Below are 20,834 nucleotides of genomic sequence, written 5' to 3'. Positions count from 1 at the left end.
ATTTACCCCTAGTTGTCATTTGTGTACCGCAATTGTGAAAATGTAAGAAAACATTGGATTGGTTGCTATTTATAATACCAACGTTTTCTGTAGTATTAGTTTTCATTTATTCCCCCCATGACTTTGGAGCACATTTCAATTAGCTAAACCAGTGTTTCCCCCCAAATACAGTAATAATACTAAAGAAAACCATTTCAAAAGTAGTGTATGACAAGTTACCAGGTAGTTCAATCTGGTACCTCAGACACCCATCCCATTCCCCCAAAATGTTTCTCATACAGTATATCTATATAGGTTTACATCATATACATCAGTAATTTAGATAATGTAGATGAGAATGTAGCAGCATCAATCTGGAGGCAAATCCTGAAGTGGAGAAGAACATGAGAATGTGAAGTGTCTACAGGCTTAATTATTATATTTCTATAACCTTAGACATTTAATTGTATTCATTTTCCCATTACATCTTTGAACTTAGCGATCACATACCAAGCAACATTGGCAGTACATGTTTAAATTCCTCTATTGGGAAAGCTTGGTCTACTCCAGTCAGTGCAACTGCTCCATCAGGTCCAGATCGAGGCCCATCCCATAACTCCCGTCCAGGGTCTCTGCGTGGCACAAACAGTGTGGCTGTGTGAGATGGTAGTTCATGACCTTGTCGGTTTTGTAAAAGTAGAATACTATCAGGTTCTAAGAATCCACATAAGTAGAGGAAGTCATTGTGTTGATGAAAAGGAAAGGGAATGTCACTTGTCATGTACAGTGTAGCGTTTGACAAGAAAACAGCAGCATGATCCGAAGAACAACCCAGAAGTTGAGATTCTTTCTGGATATTAGACATCAGCTTGTAGCGACGCTGGGCATATTCCGTTTGTGTCAAACCTGGTGTGACCTCCCCTGTTAAAGCACATACCAAAAACACTTGTTATCATTTTGCGAGTAACATGGCTATGTCTGTGTGTGGTTTAATAACAATACAAAGGCAGTACAACATTTTTACATACTGTAATTATTGTTTTCCCTATACTAAGATTACAAAAATTATATATTTAGGCAAAAGTCAATTTATGGATGAACTTGTTAAACATGAGTGCAACTAAATTAGTCACATTTAGCAAATGTTTGTGAATAGATGTTCAAATATTCCTTAGTTAAATACAAAATAAACAAAATTGATTAAATTTGTCAAAACCTTTTTTTAGTTAGCCATTTAATGTCCGAAATGTACTTGCTGACAGCAATAAAAATAACATTCAAATAATTCACAAAACTCTAAACGGAAGAAATTTAAAATAAGCAAATTATGTGCGACTGATCATTTAATTATGTATTACTGTAATTACGTTGAAGTACGCCACTGTAGCCCTGACGTGGGTTAATCCTTGTCAACTTTTTCGTGCCTCTAGTCAGTTGCCAAATATTTATATAATATTAGTCAGCTCTTTCATTGAGTCAGGTCTTTGTACACCATATTTCCTCCTTTCTCTTATTAGCACTCTGAGCCCACACCCTTTCATTTCCTCATTCCCCTCTGTTTCTGTTTGTCCCTCTGACAATAATCCTCTTTTGGGTTGGGCACGTGTTGTTGGCTGCCGGGAGCGCAACAAAGAACCCTTGTGGGCTCGGTGGCGCGCAACAGGTTCTATTCCCACTCTATGGGTGTCGTGGACATCCACGAGTGGGAATAGACCCTGTGGGTAGGCATTCTGACTGCCGGCATATTGAGCACTCAGGAATCCGGAGGAATCCCAAGATCCGGTCACATGACCACATCCCTCCCCTTTTCTATCCCCCTCTGTGTGTCTGTCTATCCACCATCTCTGCACACTCTCTTTTCTCCTCCTGTATAATTTTCCGTATCAATCTAATGCCCAGCAGGCCCAGGGGAGGAGAGGAGATGCTGGGGACAAGTGAGCGCATAGTGCGTGTGATTGTTTAGAGCACAATTATAGAAACAGAATTTGAAGGCCGATAAGAACCATTTGGCCCACCTAGTCTGCCCTGTTAGGCTGTGGTTTGGGTATTGGTGTTAGAGTATTAGGATTAAGGTTCAGATTAAGGATAAGGGTTGGGATGTTTAATTGTAAGGGTGTGGGTATTTGTGTTAGGGTTTAAGAGTAAGAGTGAGGGTTAGGGTATACATACATGGCTTGTGTCTGGCTCTATACACACACACATGTTGCTTGTGTCTAGCTCTATATACACACACGTGGCTTGTGTCTGGCTCTATATACTCACATGTGGCTTATGTCTCAATACGTACATATATGTGGCTTGTGTGTTCACTCTATGGATATACATTATTATTGTTTATTTATATGGAGCCACAAGGGTTTCACAGCACCTAATAAAGTACAGTCCAAGAAAATGCAAGACAAGTACATAGTATGTAAACATTGCTGCATCAAGACACGATTCTCAAATAAGCACTAGGGTGGCAGAAACCAAAGGTTAGATGCCGTTGTAGGGAGTATGGAGTAGCAGATATTCTAAGAGAAGGAAAAGCACATGATGGGAGAGGACACTGCTTGTGAGAGCTTACATTCTGAAGGCGTGGGGCAGACAGACAGTGCTGACACAGATGGGGTAGACAGTGAGCATGGAACAGAGCGTTAAGATGACAGATGGCTGGGTTAGATGAAGAAGTGGGTCTTGAGAGCCTGTTTGAAGTTTTGTAGAGAGTTGGTGAGTCTCCAACGGAGAGGAAAAGAATTCCAGAGGTAGGAAGCACCACGGCCAAAATCTTGGGAGGCATAAAGTAATCAGTTGGCATGAGATGCGGCATGCATTTGTGAAGCGAAGAGGGTGGGTGGGAATGTAATGAGAGATAAGGTCAGAAATGTAAATGGGAGAGGAATGGGTGAAGGATTTGTAAGTGTGCAGTGTACGTTTGCTGCTATCTGAACTATGCGACTCATAGTCCCTGTACCCTGTGACATGATGAGTATATAGCATTTTTGCACATTTTATTGTGATTAATGGCATATTATAGTCGTACACTTTTTTCTATGTCCAAATATGGTGTGCTGGTTTATTTCTGGACATTATGGAATATACTTGAGATAGATATATATATATATATATATATATATATATGCACACACACACACACACACACACACACGTAGTTCCAGAGTTATGGAAGTCCACTCTCCGTTTATAATGAAATTGAGTTAATTCAAAAAACAAGATTTATGGTAAGAACCTACCGTTGTTAATTCTCTTTCTGCGAAGTACACTGGGCTCCACAAGGATTAACATCGGGGGTGTAGAGTAGGATCTTGATCCGAGGCACCAACAGGCTAAAAGCTTTGACTGTTCCCAAGATGCACAGCGCCGCCTCCTCTATAACCCCGCCTCCGTGCACAGGAGCTCAGTTTCATTAACCAGCCCAATGCAGTAGCAGGTACTAGAGACGACAATCGCTCGTAGCCAATTATACCACTCACTCACCACAGGAGAGGGTGTCTGAGGCTATGCCATACCAACCCAAAGAAGCTAAGTACATCAGGGTGGGCGCCTTGTGGAGCCCAGTGTACCCCGCAGAAAGAGATTTAACAACTGTAAGTTCTTACCATAAATCTAGTTTTCTGCTGCTGGGTACACTGGGCTCCACAAGGATTAACATTGGGGATATCCTAAAGCAGTTCCTTATGGGAGGGGACGCACTGTAGTGGGCACAAGAACTCGGCGTCCAAAGGAAGCATCCTGGGAGGCGGAAGTATCAAAGGCAGAGAAACTTATAAAGGTGTTTCCTGAGGACCACGTAGCCGCCTTGCACAATTGTTCAAGGGTCGCACCACGGTGGGCCGCCCGAGAAGGTCCAACCAACCGAGTAGAATGGGCTTTGATGGTAGCAGGAGCTGGACGACCAGCCTGTACATAAGCATGTGCAATCACCATTCTAATCCATCTGGCCAGGGTCTGCTTGGAAGCAGGCCAGCCATGTTTGTGAAAACCTAACAGAACAAACAGAGAATCAGATTTCCTAATGGAGGATGTTCTCTTCACATAGATACGGAGAGCCCGTACCACATCCAAAGACCGCTCTTTGGAAGACAACTCAGGAGAATTAAAGGCCGGAACCACAACCTCCTGGTTAAAGTGGAAGATACCGCCCGGTCACTGAAAAATCAAATGGGGGACTTACAGGATAAGGCACCCAAGTCCGATACCCTTCTAGCTGAAGCAATAGCCAGCGAAAATAGCACCTTACGGGAAAGCCACTTAAGGTCAGCAGAGGCAAGACGCTCAAATGGAGACTCTTGCAAGGCCTCCAGCACCACCGACAGATCCCAAGGGGCCACAGGAGGTATATAAGGAGGCTGAATCCGCAACACGCCCTTAGTGAATGTATGAACATCAGGTAGGGCAGTAATTCTTCTATGAAACCAAACCGACACGGCAGAAATGTGAACCTTGAGGGAGGCCAGACGAAGGCCTAAGTCCAGGCCCTGTTGTAGGAAGGCCAACAGTTTGGCCGTGCTAAACTTGAAAACGTCATGATTGTGAGACGCACACCAAGTAAAGTAAGCATTCCAGACCCTATGGTAAATCCGAGCAGAAGCCGGCTTACGGGCCTTCAACATAGTTTGAACGTACGCCTCAGAAAAACCCTTGGCCCTCAGGACGGAAGCTTCAAGAGCCATGCCGTCAAAGCCAGACAGGCCAAGTCATGGTAAACACAAGGGCCCTGAACGAGGAGGTCTGGTCGTTTTGGGAGTAGAAGGGGACGATTTTGCGAGAGGCCCTGTAGATCGGAGAACCAGTGCCATCTGGGCCACGCTGGAGAGATCAGAAGGTTTCCTCCTTCTTGCTTGAACTTTCGTATTACTCTGGGCAGGAGTGACACCGGAGGGAACACATACGGCAGTCGAGAGTTCCAAGGGACTGACAGAGCATCAACGAACGCTGCTTGAGGATCCCTTGTTCTTGCTCCGAAGACCGGAACCTTGTGATTGTGTCAAGACGCCATCAGGTCCACATCTGGAAAGCCCCACTTGTCCACGAGAAGTTGAAACACCTCTGGATGGAGGCTCCATTCTCCGGTGTGTACGTCCTGACGACTGCAAAAGTCCACTTCCCAGTTTAGGACCCCCGGAATGAACACTGCGGATATGGCCATCAGATGGCGTTATGCCCACTGAAGAATCCCTGATACTTCCCTCATTGCCATGTAGCTTCGAGTGCCGCCTTGATGATTTATGTACGCCATCGTGGTGGCGTTGTCCGATTGTACATAAACAGGACTGTTCTGTATTAGATGCTGGGCCATTGTCAACGCATTGAACACTGCCCGCAGTTCCAGAATATTTATCGGGAGTAGAGACTCCTCTTTGGTCCACCGACTCTGAAGAGAGTGTTGTTCCAGCACCGAGCCCCAACCTCTTAGACTGGCATGTCGTCAGAAGGACCCAGTTGGATAGCCAGAAGGGACGGCCCCTGCTCAATCGTTGGTCCTAAAGCCACCAGCTCAGTGACAGGCGGACCTCCGGAGACAATGAGATCATGTGAGATCTGATCTGGTGAGGCAGGCCGTCCCACTTGGTCAGAATTAACTTCTGCAGAGGGCAAGAATGGAATTGAGCGTACTCCACCATGTCGAAAGCAGACACCATGAGACCTAGCACTTGCATTGCCGAATGTATCAACACTTGCAGACGAGATAGGAAGCATCGAATCCTGTCCTGAAGCTTCAGAACTTTCTCCTGAGACAAGAACAACCGTTGGTTGTGAGTGTCCAATAACGCTCCCAGGTGTACCATGTAGCAGGTACCAGGGAGGATTTCTTCCAGTTGATCAGCCACCCGTGGGCTGTCATGAACTGGACCATCAGATCTAGATGACACAGGAGAAGTTCTGGGGAATTTGCCAGGATCAACAGATCGTCCAAATATGGTAGGATCCTGAACCCTTGACGGCGGAGTGTAGCCGTCATGACCGGCATTACTTTGGTGAAAACTCGGGGAGCCGCTGTCAAACCAAAGGGTAACACACGAAATTGGTAATGAAGATTGCCCATCGCAAATCTGAGGTACTGCTGATGAGACACTGCAAAAGGAATATGTCCAGGGAGACCATATAGTCCCCAGGCTCCAAGGCCAGAATAATAGAGCGCAGAGTTTCCATACAATACTTTGAGACCCACACATACTTGTTCAAGGACTTCAGATGGAGGGGGATGGTTCTTGAAGGGTATTGTCACGCTCGGCGTAAGTTGGGGTTCCGACAACCGAGTTTTGGCTGAAGGGACAGCTACCTGTGAGGAGAGTAAACGAGGTGGCTGAATGTAATTCATCCTCAAAGGGTGGAAGCCTAACTAAGTGTTAACGTTGGCCGGAGGGCGTAAAGAAAAGGAGGACTTTGAAGGAAGATAATTGTAGTTTTAATGAAATATCAGGCTGTACACGAATATTGGAGCAATTGAAGAAACTGGAAGAATTAGAGTCTATGGTTAAATGACTTGAAGAATGAAGCTGAAGAACTCCGGTAAAGAAGAACTGAAGACTTTTTATGATTAAAAGACGAGGCTGAAGTACTTGGACTTTGAAGAAATGAACTGTGGTTTGTAATTGAAAGACGAGGCTGAAGAACTTGGACTTTGAAGAAATGAGGACTGTGGTTTGTGATTGAAAGACGATGCTGAAGAACTTGGACTTTAAAGAAATGAGGACTGTGGTTTGTGATGGAAAGACGAGGCTGAAGAACTTGGACTTTGAAGAAATGAAGACTGTGGTTTGTAATTGAAAGACGAGGCTGAAGAACGTGGACTTTGAAGAAATGAGGACTGTGGTTTGTGATTGAAAGACGAGGCTGAAGAACTTGGACTTTGAAGAAATCAGGACTGTGGTTTGTGATTGAAAGACGAGGCTGAAGAACTTGGACTTTGAAGAAATGAAGACGTCTGCGGAAACCGCCGTTAGCACCTGGAGATCCTCTACGACCTGGGACCCCGTGAGCGCTTCCACGAGTGGCAACGGACTTAGACAGCAGTACTGCAGCAGCGTTTAGGTAACTGATGGATGAGAGCAACCAGGACCAGGGAACCAGAAGTAACCTGGGAGCACAGAGCTGGAGAACCTGTCACAAGGAGGTAACATGAAGCACTGGCACTCTCCCTCTGAGCCAGACCCCTTTTGTAAGGGGAGAACACGCAGGATTGGCTGGACACAGATTGGGAACTTCATTGGTAATACTCTGGTCCCCAACATGGCTGACCCCAGCACAGGAGACATACTTAGCTGTTAGCACACAGCTTTAGCCAGCTTCTGTCTCTGACACACTATACTGTGTCACCACTAGAGGACCTTACCGCAGCGATCCCCGCTGCAGCGCCCGGCTCTCCAGACCCTCGGCCCCCGGCAGCTGCACATCCGTCTAGAAGGACCCGCCGCCAGCAGCTCCCTGCCGCCGCAGCCGCGCCAACCAGCGGGATGGTAACCCGCGGGAGCACCTGCCGGAGGTAAGGCTCCGGAGCCTGACAGTACCCCCCCCCTTTTTAGGGTGGGCTCTGAACACCCTTGTGCTTTCATCGGATTCTTGGTATGAAAGGCCCGGACTAATCTTGGAGCATGGACGTCCTCTTCAGAAACCCAGGACCTTTCCTCCGGTCCATATCCCTTCCAATCAATAAGATATTGTAGACGACTATATCTTTTACAACAGTCAAGGATCCTATGAACTTCAAATTCTTCTCCCTGAACAGCTTGCACCTTGGGAGGTCTAAAGAGCGCAGCCCGAAAATGGTTCAGTATGAGAGGCTTCAGTAAGGAGATGTGAAATGCATTTGGGATCTTCAAGTATGAAGGCAACCTCACTTTGTATGCTACTGGATTCAATACTTTTTCAATAGGATATGGTCCAATGAATCTGGGGGCAAATTTCTTGGAAGGGACCTTGAGTCTTAAGTTTCTAGTAGAAATCCAGACTTGATCACCCACATTGAGACTAGGGACAGCCTTCCTTTTCCGATCTGCAATAAACTTGTATTTATTGAACGTTTTAAGCAGAGTCTCATGAACTTGTTTCCACATCTTAGTGAATTGCTGAAGGGCTAACTCTGCAGCAGGTACTTCGAGAGCTGGGAGAGATTGGAAAGCAGGAACACGTGGATGAAGTCCATAATTTACATAAAAGGGTGTGGTATGAGTAGCGGAATGGTAGAGATTATTGTGAGCAAATTCAGCAAATGGAAGATAGTCCAGCCAATCGTCCTGAGAAGACATGAAGAGTCGTAGGAAAGTCTCTAAGTCTTGGTTCACTCTCTCAGTCTGGCCATCCGTTTGGAGATGGTATGCAGAAGAGAAACTTTATTCCATTCTAAGAGCTGAACTCAGTGCTCTCCAGAATTCAGCCACAAACTGAGGCCCTCGATCAGAAACTCGCTCTTGTGGAAGTCCATGTAACCGGAAGATGTCTGATATGAACATTTTTGTTAGTTGTGGAGCAGTTGGAAGACCTGTGAGTGGGACAAAGTGCGCCATTTTGGAAAATCGGTCCAGAATGACCCAACTGGTGATTCGTCCTCTGGAGACAGGTAGGTCAGTAATAAAGTCCATGGAGATGTGTGTCCAGGGTTTTTGTGGAACCGATAGCGGATGAAGAAGACCCGATGGTGATCCTCTTGGACTTTTATGTTGAGCGAACTTTGGGCAGGCAGCTATGAATTCCAAAACATCCGTCTTCAGATGAGGCCACCAATAGGAGCGTTGGATGAACTTAAGAGTCTTGAGGCTACCTGCATGCCCCATACACGGTGAGGTATGGGCCCACGTGAACAGTTTTTTCCTGAGTTCTGGTGCAACAAAGGTTTTTCCCGGTGGCGGAAGCTGAGTAATATGAGTTGCAGCAAAGGAGGCAGGATCTAGGATGAATTGTCTGTCCGGAAGATCTGTGGACTCATCTGAACTCAATGAATGAGAGAGCGCATCTGCTTTCCGATTAAGAGACCCTGGACGATAACTGAGCTTGAAAGAAAAACGTGACAAGAACAGTGCCCACCTAGCTTGCCGTGGGTTTAAACATCGGGCGGTCTGAATATATAAAAGATTTTTGTGATCTGTGGTTACTGAGATTGGGTGCTGAGCTCCTTCCAGTAATTACCTCCAGTCTTCAAAAGCAAGTTTTATGGCAAGCAATTCTTGTTCTCCAATGGCGTAGTTTTGTTCTGCCGGAGAGAATCTTCAGGAAAAATAAGCACAAGGATGAGCTTTCTGGTCCTCGAAGTACTGGGATAAGACGGCCCCCACTACTACTGAAGAAGCATCCACCTCCACCTGAACTGAGATCAGGTTGCCAAAGGATAGGAGCAGAAATGAAGGCTTCTTTTAGAAATGAAAAGGCTTTTAGTGCCTCAGGTGGCCAAGCTGCAGAATTAGACCCTTTTCTTGTTAGTGCTGTAATCGGGGCAATGATGGAGGAATAATCTTTAATAAACTTACTATAGAAATTGGCGAAGCCTAAAAAACGCTGGATTGCCTCCAGAGTGGTAAGAAGGGTCCAATCTCTGATTGCTTGGACTTTGGCAGGATCCATCTGTAATTCCCTCCTGGAAATTATGTAACCTAAAAAAGGGATGGAGGGAACTTCAAACGTGCACTTCTCTAGTTTACAAAAGAGTCGATTTTCGCTTAGACGTCTCAAGACTTCTCTGACTTGTTCCCGATGGACTTTCAGATCTTTGGAAAATATTAGAATATCGTCCAGATACACAACCAGGCACTTGCAGAGAAGATCTCGGAATAACTCGACATAATTCTGGAAGACTGCTGGAGCATTGCATAAGCCAAAGGGCATCACCAGGTATTCATAATGCCCGTCGCGAGTATTGAACGCAGTCTTCCACTCGTCTCCTGCGCAAATGAGTATAAGGTTATAAGCTCCCCGCAGGTCCAATTTGGTGAAAATGGTAGCCCCCTTTACACGGTCAAATAGTACGGGAATCAAGGGCAAGGGGTATCTGTTCTTTACTGTAATTTCGTTGAGGCGCCGGTAGTCGATGCAAGGCCGTAGGCCCCCGTCCTTCTTTTTAACAAAAAAAAACCCTGCCCCACCTGGAGAAGAGGAAGGGCGAAGGAACCCTTTGGCCAAATTCGCCTGTATGTACTCAGACATCGCTTGGGTTTCTGAGAGAGATAAAGGGTATGTTTGGCCTTTGGGAGGTGTTTTACCAGGCAGTAAATCGATAGGGCAGTCCTAACTTCGGTGGGGAGGCAAGGTATCCGCCCCTTGCTTACTGAACACGTCCAGAAAGGGCTGATAGGCATCTGGGAGATCATTGGAGTGTAGGGTAAAGAGTGGCTTGACGGTGGATAAACAGCTTTGAGAACACGACTCCCCCCAGGCGAGTACGTCCATAGTTTGCCAATCCAAGCGGGGGTTGTGCTCCTGCAACCACGGGAATCCTAGGATTATTTTTTTGAGAGGCTTTGGGAATTACCAGGAAAGAGATAACTTCAGAATGGAGAATACCAACTTTCATCTTTAGAGGAATTGTACGGTGCGTGATGATCCCTTCAGGGATATAACTTCCGTCAACCACGGTGATAGAGATAGCTCGCTCCAAACGAGTGGTTGGTATTTCAGACTGTCGGACTAAGGCGGAAGTAATGAAACTCTCTGCAGCTCCAGAATCCAAAAGTGCTGTAACATGAAAGGAGGTAGAGGGTAGTTCCAGACATACAGCCAACAGTGATTCCTTCCTGGTAAATTGGTTGGGGAATGCTCCTAGCTTAACCTCTCCTGCGTAAGCTAGGAGCGGGAGTTTCCCAGTCGTTGAATACAAGACTTAACAAAGTGGTCGGCCGCCCCACAATACATGCAGAGGTTTTCCTGTCTGCGTCTTTGACGTTCCTCATTGGTGAGACGAGAACAGTTGACCTGCATGGGTTCTTCAGTAGATGGTGAGGATGGCCTAGGAGTGGGACAAGCCTGAGATGTGGGTCGCTCGAACCCTGTTTTCTCAAGATAGCGCTCCTTGTATCTTAGATCCATCTTGTTACATAAAGAAATAAGCTGATCGAGCTTAACTGGCACATCCTGAGTGACCAGGTCATCTTTCATTTTGTCAGAGAGACCGTTCCAAAAGGCGGCAATGAGAGCCTCTTCATTCCAGCCCAATTCGGAAAACAGAGTACGGAATTGGATCACGTACTGGGCGACGGAACGGGTTCCCTGACGCAGACGCAGAATCTCCAAAGAGGCAGAGGTGGTCTGGCCTGGCTCGTCAAAGATTTTACGAAAAGTTGCCACGAATTCAGGGTAATTCGAGAGTATGGGGTCAGTTCTCTCCCATAAGGGTGAAGCCCAATCCAGAGCTGGTCCGGTCAGAAGTGAAATGATGTATGCTATTTTGGTCCGATCAGACGGAAAGTTAGCTGACTGAAGCTCAAACTGGATCTCGCATTGATTGAGAAACCCTCAGCATTGCTTTGGACTACCGTCAAATTTACTGGGTGGCGGTAGTTGTAAACGAGGAACTGGAATCGACACTAGAGGATTAGGTGCTGGTGGATTGGAAGCTGGAACTGTAGTCCGAGATGTGGAAATGACTGTGTGAAGAGAATCCAAACGAGTGGACATATTCTGCATGAACTGTACAATCTGTGCCTGCATGGCCTCCTGTTTATTTAGACGAGACAGAATATCCGCAGAGGCATCGCCCCCGGTAGCCTGCTCACTTGCCGGATCCATTGGGCCAGTGCTTACTGTCACGCTCGGCGTAAGTTGGGGTTCCGACAACCGAGTTTTGGTTGAAGGGACAGCTACCTGTGAGGAGAGTAAACGAGGTGGCTGAATGTAATTCTTCCTGATGGGGTGGAAACCTAACTAAGTGTTAACATTGGCCGGAGGGCGTAAAGAATAGGAGGACTTCGTAGGAAGATAAATGTAGTTTTAATGAATAATCAGGCTGTACACAAATATTGGAGCAATTGAAGAAACTGGAAGAATTAGAGTCTATGGTTAAATGACTTGAAGAGCGAAGCTGAAAAACTCCGGTAAAGAAGAACTGAAGACTGTGTTTTATGATTAAAAGACGAGAATGAAGAACTTGGACTCTGAAGAAATGAGGACTGTGGTTTGTGATTGAAAGACGACGCTGAAGAACTTGGACTTTGAAGAAATCAGGACTGTGGTTTGTGATTGAAAGACGAGGCTGAAGAACTTGGACTTTGAAGAAATGAAGACGTCTGCGGATACCGCCGTTAGCACCTGGAGATCCTCTATGACCTGGGACCCCATGAGCGCTTTCACGAGTGGCAACGGACTTAGACAGGAGGACTGCAGCAGCGTTTAGGTAACCGATGGATGAGAGCAATCAGGACCAGGGAACCAGAAGTAACCAGGGAGCACAGAGCTGGAGAACCTTTCACAAGGAGGTAACATGAAGCACTGGCACTCTCCCTCTGAGCCAGACCCCTTTTGTAAGGGGAGAACACGCAGGATTGGCTGGACACAGATTGGGAACTTCATTGGTAATACTCTGGTCTCCAACATAGCTGACCCCAGCACAGGAGACATACTTAGCTGTAAGCACACAGATTTAGCCAGCTTCTGTCTCTGACACACTATACTGTGTCACCACTAGAGGACCTTACCACAGCGATCCCCGCCGCAGCGCCCGGCTCTCCAGACTCTCGGCCCCCGGCACTTGGCAGCCGCTCATCCGTCCAGAAGAACCCGCCGCCAGCAGCTCCATACCCCTGCAGCCGCGCAAACCAGCGGGATGGTAACCCGCGGGAGCACCCGCCGGAGGTAAGGCTCCGGAGCCTGACAGGTATGGCGTAACCTCGAGTGACGACTTCCCTTACCCAGGCATCGGAAGTGGTCTTCAACCATTCCTGCGCAAAACCTAGAGGTCGGCCCCCCACCCTGGGATCCCCCAGAGGGAGGCCCGCCCCGTCATGTGGCAGGCTTGTCAGTTTTGGAAGCAGGCTGACGGGCAGCCCAGGCTAGCTTCAGTCTGGGCTTTGCAGGTCTGGAAGCACAAGTTTGCTTTGGGTACGCCTGACCTTTTGCATTACCTGGAGGACGAAAGGGCCAAGGGAAAGTACTTTTAGCCTTCTGTGCGGAAGGAGCCGTACTAAGTAGGCAAGCTGTTTTGGCAGTAGCCAGATCAGCCACAATCTTATTGAGGTCTTCTCCAAAGAGAATGTCTCCCTTGAAAGGGAGCACCTCCAGGGTTTTCTTGGAATCCATATTCACCGACCACGATCTCAACCAAAGGATACGTCTGGCCAAGACGGACGTAGTAGCAGCCTTGGCCACCAGCACCCCGGCATTGCAGGCCGCCTCCTAAAGTATAGAGAAGCCGTGGTAATATATGAGACATTGTCGAGCATGCTCAGAAGCATTGGAAGGCAGCACCGCCTCTAGCTCTGAGCCCACGCCTCAACAGCTTCAGCAGCCCATGTTGCTGCAATGGTTGGCCTATGCACAGCCCCCGTTAGGGTGTAAATCGCTTTCAAACAACCCTCCACACGTCTATCCGACGGTTCCTTCAAAGAGGTGTCGGTAGTTACTGACAGAGCAGAGGAAACTACCATGCGCGCCACATGAGAATCTACAGGCGGAGGGGTTTTCCAATTTTTACATAGCTCCGCAGAGAGAGGATAGCGAGCCAACAGCCTCTTGTTTGGTGTGAATTTTGTCCCCGGATTTTCCCAGGATTCCTGACGAATGTCAGCCAGGTGTTGAGAATGAGATAAAACTTGTTTAACCACCTTCTTGCGTTTAAATCTGACCGGCTTTTTAGAGACAGCTTCAGGATAATCAGAAACCTGAAGAATGAGCCTAATTGCCTCAATCAAATCAGGGACATCCACCATTGACTTCCCTTCCCCATCAGAAGCATCTGAGTCAGTGTCTGTGGGATCAGTACATGCCCCATCCTCCTCAGAGGATGTGTCTGGGATAGCAGTGGATTGTGAGGAGGTAATGGGCCGTTTAGAAGAAGTCTTAGGGGTATATGCAATTGCGGTCGAATTCCCGAAAATGTCGAAAAAATAAGATTTTACTTACCGATAAATCTATTTCTCGTAGTCCGTAGTGGATGCTGGGGACTCCGTCAGGACCATGGGGATTAGCGGCTCCGCAGGAGACAGGGCACAAAAATAAAGCTTTAGGATCAGGTGGTGTGCACTGGCTCCTCCCCCTATGACCCTCCTCCAAGCCTCAGTTAGGATACTGTGCCCGGACGAGCGTACACAATAAGGAAGGATTTTGAATCCCGGGTGAGACTCATACCAGCCACACCAATCACACCGTACAACTTGTGATCTGAACCCAGTTAACAGTATGACAACGTAGGAGCCTCTGAACAGACGGCTCACAACAAGAACAACCCGATTTTTTTGTAACAATAACTATGTACAAGTATTGCAGACAATCCGCACTTGGGATGGGCGCCCAGCATCCACTACGGACTACGAGAAATAGATTTATCGGTAAGTAAAATCTTATTTTCTCTAACGTCCTAGTGGATGCTGGGGACTCCGTCAGGACCATGGGGATTATACCAAAGCTCCCAAACGGGCGGGAGAGTGCGGATGACTCTGCAGCACCAAATGAGAGAACTCCAGGTCCTCTTTAGCCAGGGTATCAAATTTGTAGAATTTTACAAACGTGTTCTCCCCCGACCACGTAGCTGCTCGGCAGAGTTGTAATGCCGAGACCCCTCGGGCAGCCGCCCAGGATGAGCCCACCTTCCTTGTGGAATGGGCCTTGACAGATTTAGGCTGTGGCAGGCCAGCCACAGAATGTGCAAGTTGAATTGTGCTACAAATCCAACGAGCAATCGTCTGCTTAGAAGCAGGAGCACCCAGCTTGTTGGGTGCATACAGTATAAACAGCGAGTCAGATTTTCTGACTCCAGCCGTCCTTGAAATATATATTTTCAATGCCCTGACAACGTCCAGCAACTTGGAATCCTCCAAATCGCTAGTAGCCGCAGGCACCACAATAGGCTGGTTCAGGTGAAACGCTGACACCACCTTAGGCAGAAAATGAGGACGCGTCCGCAGTTCTGCCCTGTCCGAATGGAAAATCAGATATGGGCTTTTATACGATAAAGCCGCCAATTCTGACACTCTCCTGGCTGAAGCCAGGGCCAGTAGCATGGTTACTTTCCATGTAAGATATTTCAAATCCGCCGATTTGAGTGGCTCAAACCAATGGGATTTGAGAAAATCCAAAACTACATTAAGGTCCCACGGAGCCACTGGGGGCACAACCGGGGGCTGTATATGTAGTACTCCTTTTACAAAAGTCTGGACTTCAGGAACTGAAGCCAATTCTTTCTGGAAGAAAATCGACAGGGCCGAAATTTGAACCTTAATGGACCCCAACTTGAGGCCCATAGACAATCCTGTTTGCAGGAAATGTAGGAATCGACCCAATTGAAATTCCTCCGTGGGGGCCTTCCTGGCCTCACACCACGCAACATATTTTCTCCAAATGCGGTGATAATGTTGTGCAGTCACCTCCTTCCTGGCTTTAACCAGTGTAGGAATGACCTCTTCTGGAATGCCTTTTTCCCTTAGAATTCGGCGTTCAACCGCCACGCCGTCAAACGCAGCCGCGGTAAGTCTTGGAATAGACACGGTCCCTGCTGAATCAGGTCCCGTCTTAGAGGTAGAGGCCACGGATTTTCCGTGAGCATCTCTTGAAGTTCCGGGTACCAAGTTCTTCTTGGCCAATCCGGAGCCACGAGTATCGTTCTTACTCCCCTTTGCCGTATAATTCTCAGTACTTTGGGTATGAGAGGCAGAGGAGGAAACACATACACTGACTGGAACACCCACGGTGTTACCAGAGCGTCCACAGCTATTGCCTGAGGGTCTCTTGACCTGGCGCAATACCTGTCCAGTTTTTTGTTGAGGCGAGACGCCATCATATCCACCTTTGGTTTTTCCCAACGGTTCACAATCATGTGGAAGACTTCTGGATGAAGTCCCCACTCTCCCGGGTGTAGATCGTGTCTGCTGAGGAAGTCTGCTTCCCAGTTGTCCACTCCCGGAATGAACACTGCTGACAGTGCTATCACATGATCTTCCGCCCAGCGAAGAATCCTTGCAGCTTCTGCCATTGCTCTCCTGCTTCTTGTGCCGCCCTGTCTGTTTACGTGGGCGACTGCCGTGATGTTGTCCGACTGGATCAACACCGGCTGACCCTGAAGCAGGGGTTTTGCCAGGCTTAGAGCATTGTAAATCGCTCTTAGCTCCAGTATATTTATGTGAAGAGACATCTCCAGGCTTGACCATACTCCCTGGAAGTTTCTTCCCTGTGTGACCGCTCCCCAGCCTCTCAGACTGGCATCCGTGGTCACCAGGACCCAGTCCTGTATGCCGAATCTGCGGCCTTCTAACAGATGAGCACTCTGCAACCACCACAGAAGAGACACCCTTGTCCGTGGCGATAAGGTTATCCGCTGATGCATCTGCAGATGCGATCCGGACCATTTGTCCAGCAGATCCCACTGAAAAGTTCGTGCGTGGAATCTGCCGAATGGGATTGCTTCGTAAGAAGCCACCATCTTTCCCAGGACTCTTGTGCATTGATGCACAGACACTTTTCCTGGTTTTAGGAGGTTCCTGACAAGTTCGGATAACTCCTTGGCTTTCTCCTCCGGAAGAAACACCTTTTTCTGAACCTTGTCCAGAATCATTCCCAGGAACAGCAGACGTGTTGTCGGGGTCAACTGAGATTTTGGAAAATTCAGAATCCACCCGTGTTGTTGCAGCACTACTTGGGTTAGTGCTACTCCGTCCTCCAGCTGTTCTCTGGACCTTGCCCTTATCAGGAGATCGTCCAAGTAAGGGATAATTAATACGCCTCTTCTTCGCAGAAGAATCATCATTTCGGCCATTACCTTGGTAAAGACCCGAGGTGCCGTGGACAATCCAAACGGCAGCGTCTGAAACTGATAATGACAGTTTTGCACCACGAACCTGAGGTACCCTTGATGTGAAGGGCAAATTGGGACATGCAGGTAAGCATCTTTTATGTCCAGGGACACCATAAAGTCCCCTTCTTCCAGATTCGCTATCACTGCTCTGAGTGATTTCATCTTGAACTTGAATGTATGTACAGGTTCAAAGATTTCAGATTTAGAATAGGTCTTACCGAGCCGTCCGGCTTCGGTACCACAAATAGCGTGGAGTAATACCCCTTTTCCTGTTGTAGGAGGGGTACCTTGACTATCACCTGCTGAGAAAACAGCTTGTGAATGGCTTCCAATACCGTCGCCCTGTCTGAGGGAGACGTTGGCAAAGCAGACTTTAGGAACCGGCGAGGGGGAGACTTCTCGAATTCCAACCTGCAACCCTGAGATACTACCTGCAGGATCCAGGGGTCCACCTGTGAGCAAGCCCACTGCGCGCTGAAATTCTTGAGTCGACCCCCCACCGTTCCTGAGTCCGCTTGTAAAGCCCCAGCGTCATGCTGAGGGCTTTGCAGAACCCGCGGAGGGCTTCTGTTCCTGGGAAGGAGCTGCTTGCTGCCCTCTCTTACCCTTTCCTCTGCCTCGGGGCAGATATGACTGTCCTTTTGCCCGCTTCTTATAGGACCGAAAGGACTGCGGCTGAAAAGACGGTGTCTTTTTCTGTTGGGAGGGGGTCTGAGGTAAAAAGGTGGATTTCCCGGCAGTTGCCGTGGCCACCAAATCCGATAGACCGACGCCAAATAATTCCTCCCCTTTATACGGCAATACTTCCATATGCCGTTTGGAATCCGCATCACCTGACCACTGTCGTGTCCATAAACTTCTTCTGGCAGATATGGACATCGCACTTACTCTCGATGCCAGAGTGCAAATATCCCTCTGAGCATCTCGCATATAAAGAAAAGCATCCTTTAATTGCTCTAAAGTCTGTAAAATACTGTCCCTATCCAGGGTATCAATATTTTCAGTCAGGGAATCCGACCAGACCACCCCAGCACTGCATATCCAGGCTGAGGCGATGGCTGGTCGCAGTATAACACCAGTATGTGTGTATATACTTTTTAGGGTAGTTTCCAGCCTCCTATCAGCTGGATCCTTGAGGGCGGCCGTATCAGGAGACGGTAACGCCACTTGTTTTGATAAGCGTGTGAGCGCCTTATCCACCTTAGGGGGTGTTTCCCAGCGCGCCCTAACCTCTGGCGGGAAAGGGTATAATGCCAATAACTTTTTTGAAATTAGCACTTTTCTATCTGGGTTAACCCACGCTTCATCACATACATCATTCAATTCCTCTGATTCAGGAAAAACTACAGGTAGTTTTTTCACCCCCCACATAATACCCCTTTTTGTGGTACTTGTAGTATCAGAGATATGCAAAGCCTCCTTCATTGCCGTGATCATATAACGTGTGGCCCTACTGGAAAATACGTTTGTTTCTTCACCGTCGACACTAGAGTCAGTGACCGTGTCTGGGTCTGTGTCGACCGACTGAGGTAAAGGGCGTTTTACAGCCCCTGACGGTGTCTGAGACGCCTGGGCAGGTACTAACTGGTTTTCCGGCCGTCTCATGTCGTCAACTGATTTTTGTAATGTGCTGACATTATCACGTAATTCCATAAACAAAGCCATCCATTCCGGTGTCGACTCCCTGGGGGGTGACATCACCATTACCGGCAATTGCTCTGCCTCCACACCAACATCGTCCTCATACATGTCGACACACACGTACTGACACACAGCAGACACACAGGGAATGCTCTATTGAAGACAGGACCCCACTAGCCCTTTGGGGAGACAGAGGGAGAGTTTGCCAGCACACACCCAAGCGCTATAATATATATGGGAACAACCCTATATAAGTGTTGTATCCTTATAGCAGCTTAAATATAGTAATATCGCCAAAAAAAGTGCCCCCCCTCTCTGTTTTACCCTGTTTCTGTAGTGCAGTGCAGGGGAGAGTCCTGGGAGCCTTCCTCACAGCGGAGCTGAGCAGGAAAATGGCGCTGTGTGCTGAGGAGAATAAGCCCCGCCACCTATTTCGGCGGGCTCTTCTCCGGAGTTTGTGAGATCTGGCAGGGGTTAAATACATCCATATAGCCTCAAGGGCTATATGTGATGTATTTTTTAGCCATAAAAAGGTATTATACATTGCTGCCCAGGGCGCCCCCCCAGCGCCCTGCACCCTCCGTGACCGCTGTGTGAAGTGTGCTGACAACAATGGCGCACAGCTGCAGTGCTGTGCGCTACCTCAGGAAGACTGAAAAGTCTTCTGCCGCCTGCTTCTGGACCTCTTCCATCTTCGGCATCTGCAAGGGGGGTCGGCGGCGCGGCTCCGGGACCGGACTCCATGGCTGGGCCTGTGTTCGATCCCTCTGGAGCTAATGGTGTCCAGTAGCCTAAGAAGCCAATCCATCCTGCACGCAGGTGAGTTGACTTCTCTCCCCTAAGTCCCTCGATGCAGTGAGCCTGTTGCCAGCAGGACTCACTGAAAATAAAAAACCTAAAAACTTTTTCTAAGCAGCTCTTTAGGAGAGCCACCTAGATTGCACCCTGCTCGGACGGGCACAAAAACCTAACTGAGGCTTGGAGGAGGGTCATAGGGGGAGGAGCCAGTGCACACCACCTGATCCTAAAGCTTTATTTTTGTGCCCTGTCTCCTGCGGAGCCGCTAATCCCCATGGTCCTGACGGAGTCCCCAGCATCCACTAGGACGTTAGAGAAACTGGACTTTTTCGCCAAAAAAAAAAAAAAATTCGACAATGCAGTGCAGTACAGTACTTTTTGGCAAAAAAACGGGCTTTTAAAATTCGACTTTTTGAAATTCGACATTTGACAAATTCGACATTTCTGCAATGGTACAAATGCGGCTTTTCGACAAAAGTATATTCAATTGAAGAATGTAAATTCGACAACAGTGCTTTTCGTCAGTAAATTCGTCATTTTCAATCCGCCTCACTTTGCTGGCGGAATGTAATAAAAAAATTTAAAAACATGTTTTTTTTTGTGTTTTTTTTATTGCTAATAGCATATCTAATTATATTAGAAGGGATTAGGTACTTGGTTTGGCTCTTTAGGAGGCACAAGTATTATTTATATATTTTTAAAAATATTTTATTTTTATTTTTTATGGAATGGGTTAAATACCAAAAAATAAAAATGCGTGGGGTCCCCCCTCCTAAGCATAACCAGCCTCGGGCTCTTCGAGCCGGTCCTGGTTGTAAAAATACGGGGGGGAAAATGACAGGAGATCCCCCGTATTTTAACAACCAGCACCGGGCTCTGCGCCTGGTCCTGGTGCAAAAAATACGGGGGACAAAAAGAGTAGGGGTCCCCCGTATTTTTTGTACCAGCACCGGGCTCCACTAGCTGGACAGATAATGCCACAGCCGGGGGACACTTTTATACCGCTCCCTGCGGCCGTGGCATTAAATACCCAACTAGTCACCCCTGGCCGGGGTACCCTGGAGGAGTGGGGACCCCTTCAATCAAGGGGTCCCCCCCAGCCACCCAAGGGCCAGGGGTGAAGCCCGAGGCTGTCCCCCCCATCCAAGGGCTGCGGATGGGGGGCTGATAGCCATGTGTAAAAATGAAAGAATATCGGTTTTTTTTGTAGAAGAACTACAAGTCCCAGCAAGCCTCCCCCGCAAGCTGGTACTTGGAGAACCATAAGCATGCGGGGGAAAACGGGCCCGCTGGTAACTGTAGTTCTACTGCAAAAAAAATACCCAAATAAAAACAGGACACACACACCTTGAAAGTAAAACTTTATTACATACATGCCGACACATACATACTTACCTATGTTGACACGCCGACTCTGGCCACGTCTCCGTCTGTCGACGTCCGGGGTACCTGAAAATAAAATTATATACTCACCTGATCCAGTGTCCGG

At 47.8% G+C, this 20,834-nt stretch overlaps 1 protein-coding gene across 5 annotated transcripts in view; it reads right to left on the bottom strand.

The window, feature by feature from the left end:
• The window catches only part of XPNPEP3 (X-prolyl aminopeptidase 3), a 415,780-nt gene that overhangs the window by 250,784 nt on the left and 144,162 nt on the right, over positions 1 to 20,834 (bottom strand). For all 5 annotated transcript variants that reach the window (XM_063940369.1, XM_063940372.1, XM_063940368.1 and 2 more), the window contains one exon: positions 490 to 900. In XM_063940369.1, the coding sequence (XP_063796439.1) occupies positions 490 to 900 (411 nt within the window). The remainder of the gene's footprint in view (positions 1 to 489; positions 901 to 20,834) is intronic.

The sequence above is a fragment of the Pseudophryne corroboree genome, chromosome 9 (genome assembly GCF_028390025.1).
Source record: "Pseudophryne corroboree isolate aPseCor3 chromosome 9, aPseCor3.hap2, whole genome shotgun sequence".
Taxonomy (NCBI): Eukaryota; Metazoa; Chordata; class Amphibia; order Anura; family Myobatrachidae; genus Pseudophryne; species Pseudophryne corroboree.
This window is presented reverse-complemented; position numbering and strand designations above follow the sequence as displayed.